At 41.3% G+C, this 3,820-nt stretch overlaps 1 protein-coding gene across 1 annotated transcript; it reads right to left on the minus strand.

Moving 5' to 3' along the window:
• Positions 1-444: 444 nt before the first annotated feature.
• On the minus strand, positions 445-2,664 carry LOC130995393 (probable galacturonosyltransferase-like 7). Its single transcript, XM_057920662.1, has 2 exons — positions 957-2,664; positions 445-745 (listed from the first exon to the last, which is right to left on the minus strand). The coding sequence occupies exon 1, from the start codon at positions 2,097-2,099 to the stop codon at positions 1,008-1,010; it is 1,092 nt and encodes a 363-aa protein (XP_057776645.1). The 5' UTR covers positions 2,100-2,664; the 3' UTR covers positions 445-745; positions 957-1,007.
• Positions 2,665-3,820: the final 1,156 nt, after the last annotated feature.

Below are 3,820 nucleotides of genomic sequence, written 5' to 3' on the forward strand. Positions count from 1 at the left end.
GAATATCACAATCTTCTTCTTGCCCACTACCACTATATTCCTTCCCTTTTCTATTTCATTCTCAATAATTCATCATCTTTTAGTTATGAAATTACCCTGTTTGCACAACTAACTAGATCATCCCTTAACGCCCATTCTTCAAAATATAAACAATACACATCTCATATTTCAATATAATTGCAAAAACTACTTTGATGTTGCACAATATACCAAAACAAGAACTTCTTGTTCCTTATTCTCCTCCTTTTTTTCACTTTTCCTTTATGCTATGTTAGTATCAACGAATCAAGAGATAAAAAAGAGAACCCTTTTTACCATGCCTTTATGCTATGTTTGGATAAGTGAAATAAAAAAAAGGAGCACCAAACTTACTGTCTAAATTATTCTTCACAAATGCATGGACTGATATCGTTATTAAACACATTAAATTAATAAAATAGAATATGAAATTAAAATTAATACATTAACATTGGGAGAATAAGTACAGCTACGAAGTAGAGATGGAACAAGAAAACTAAAGTGCAAGTAGGCCGACAACATCGAGGCTTCTCCATAATTTATTTCTGTAGACATAGCTGTATTTCCTAGGCAATCTCGGAGTGGAGTAGCTTTTTTCCACTCCAAAACTCAAAAAAAAAAAAATCACCGCAGTAAACATTTTCAACACTAATAACAAAGAATTTATGTTCTACTGTAACATCGCCAGATAGAACGCACTGTTACGCACATCTGTAGGAATAAAATCCTTCAAAAGGGAAAGAAGAATTATAGAATAAAACACAAATGGATCAGCACAGTTAATCATCCAACGGAAAACACATGTTTTAAGAAATAAATGGTTGAATTGAAGCCAAAATTATAATTGAATAAGGAAACAAAATGGGAAAATGTAGTAAAAGAAGATTAGGAAACGAGGGAAAAAAAAAAAAAAAAGGTGTGTCGCTGAAGGAATTTACCGGCGGAGAGAGAGCTCTGTTACAATGGCGGCGGCGGCGAAAAAAATTTCCTCACGTCGAGTGTCCGTATAGATCGTACGGTGCCCACAAGGAGTCGAGCGGACATGGCTGCTTCGAGTCGAGCCGAAGCCACGGCTTGCCGCTGCCGCTCCAGTGCAGCAGGCTCACTGGGCCGGGGTGGAGGTCCCTGCAGCTGCCGCGCACATTGTCGCCGCCCAATCCGTGCTGATTCCACCTGTGCTCGATCGGCGCCACGTGGCCGGCGAACACCAGCAGGAACGGCGGCAGGGAGCCGAGCTCGTAAATGCGACTCGCGCTCGTCTTCTGCACCTCCATCCACCTCTCTATGCGGCGCGTGTAGCCGAACCGCCGCCACTTTCCCAGATCCATCACCATCACGCCGGTGTTGAAGTAGCACGGATTGCGGCCAGAGAACACGCCGGAGAAGCGATTGTTCGACCAGAAATACGCGGTGAAGTATTTGGTGAAATTGGCGTGGCAGTATTCCGGCGCGCCGATCGTTTTTCGCCCTAATTTCGTGCTCCACAGCTTTGAGATGTCGTCGACGACGACGAGATCCGAATCCAGGTAGATCACTCGCAAGACGCATGCCTCAAGTAGATCCGCTAGGTAATTTCGGGCGTAATTGAGCGGCTGTTCGAGCGCTTGCCTGACGGAGCTGGAGATGAGATCCCGCACTCTTTCCGGATCGAAGTAATACACCTTGAACTTCAACTCCGGGAACGTGGATCGGACGAGTGTTTCGAGACCGATTTCCGCCACGAGGAAATGGAAAAACACGCTCTCCGGGCATTTGGCATGCTGAAGAACCGAATGAACGGCGGCGACGGAGCCGCGCAGATACTCGACATCGAGAGTGATCGCGACGTGGACAAGCGACGGATCGCAGACGCTGTAATTCGCCACCTTAGGAGACCGGCAGTCGCCGGCATTGCGGAACGCCGGCGAGCGGCGGAAGGAGAATGTGTCGCCGGAATGCGTCGGCGTGGAGAATCTGAGCACCGAATCGTCGTGCGAGGACCGAATCGCCTCCGCCGGCGGGAAGGACTGAAGTGAGGGGGATAGCACAATCATCACCATCGCCGCCGAAAAGAATCCGGAAAACCTCATTATCCACAGCATTTTCGCGCCGGTATGAAAGAATCTCTGCTTTCTCCTCCTAGATTTGAAATCGCAGCGGCCGGAGGGAATCGGCGACAGCAGGAACGCTAGGGTTCCTCTGATGTCCGCCAGAGTGAGACAGACAAACACAAAAACAATCCAATATCACTCGAATTCTAGGGCACAATCGAATTGCATACACTCCAAATCAGAATGTGCGATTGCGCTTCACTTTCCGCAATTTGTTCCTCCCAATTTGTACAAACCCATGGATAGCACAACACAGAGAGAATCAGTCCATCAACGAATATGGAAGTTGAAAAAGAGAGATAAAAGCGAAGCGCCGACGTGCCCCGCAGTCACTCTCTCTCTCTCACACTCTTTCTCTCTCTCCTTTGGAGAAGGTGAAGCAGTAAAGCAGAGGCTTAAACGAGAGATAAAAGAGAGATGGAGAGTATGTATTTTGGGTTTTTAGCTTTTGTTTTGTTTTCTTTCAGGCTTTTTTTGCTGAGTTTTCCACCATAGGAAAAAGAGGCCAAAATCGTGGAGCTTTTTATTAATCTATTATAAATGGATTATTTGGTAAAAGAATATCCAAATCTAGTAATTAGATAATCTTTTTACCCTCGTGAAATAAAATTCAGAATCCATTTATTAAAAATTTAAGATTGCAGAGAGGCCAGCTGTGTGTACTCTGTCACAATAACAAAGAAATAAGAAAAATACTTCCTCCCTCCATAAAAGAATTTTTTAGGAGGGAGTGACACAGATTTAAAAAGAAAATATTATTGAGTGTATTGAGAGTGAATAAAAGGTAGTTGAGTGTATTGGGAGTGGTGAAAATGTGTATAATTAATATTGGGAGTTGTGAAAAATGAAAAGTAAAAGGATTATAAGTGGCGGGGTATAGTCCAAAAATAGGTAGGAAGTTCTTTTGTGGACGTCCCAAAAAGGAAAGATAGAAAGTTCTTTCGTGGACGGAGGAAGTATTATTTACTTTCTTTTCGATACAAAAATTAAAAAGGAAGTCTTCATCTTATTAAACATAACTTAATTTCAATATAAAAGTTAAAAAGAATATATATATATATATATATATATATATATATATATATATAGGGTGCGGTTATAGTGAGAACCACAATTATCGTGAGAACATAAGAACCAATAAAATTACTGCATGTGCTATACAAATTAATGCATCCGCTATTAAATTTAATGCATCCGAAAAAAATAATTTTTTTGCTCCCTTCAGGATTCGAATCCAGCACCTGCATCCATCCACCAAGATGATGCATCCACCGTAGATCTTGATGATCGAATGGCTTAAAATGGTTCTCCGTTCTTATTTTATTAGTGGTTCTTATTTGAACCTCTCCCTATATATATATATATATATATATTCATATATAATAAATTAACAGTATTAAATAAAAAAATTTAAAGGCACCACAGGAAACTCGAACCCAAGACCTTTGGCTTTGGATAACACACGCACACAAATACACATATACGATCTTTGGCTTTGGAAACTCGAACCTCTCCCTTACCGCTTGGATAACACACGCACACAAATACACATATATTTTGGTCTAGCGGTAGGTGATTAATGTCCAAAGCCTGAGATTATGGGTTCGAGTTCACCATTGTACGATCTTTAAATCTTTTTATGTACTCATATAATTTATCAAAAATAAGGTTAAAAGAAAGATGAAAATTGAATATAACACATAAATTTTTAA

The sequence above is a fragment of the Salvia miltiorrhiza genome, chromosome 7 (genome assembly GCF_028751815.1).
Source record: "Salvia miltiorrhiza cultivar Shanhuang (shh) chromosome 7, IMPLAD_Smil_shh, whole genome shotgun sequence".
Lineage (NCBI taxonomy): Eukaryota > Viridiplantae > Streptophyta > Magnoliopsida > Lamiales > Lamiaceae > Salvia > Salvia miltiorrhiza.

What these genes read in the sequence shown, in the direction of transcription:
- LOC130995393 (XM_057920662.1), bottom strand. Translation starts at nt 2,099, where the DNA reads ATGCTGTGGATAATGAGGTTTTCCGGATTCTTTTCGGCGGCGATGGTG.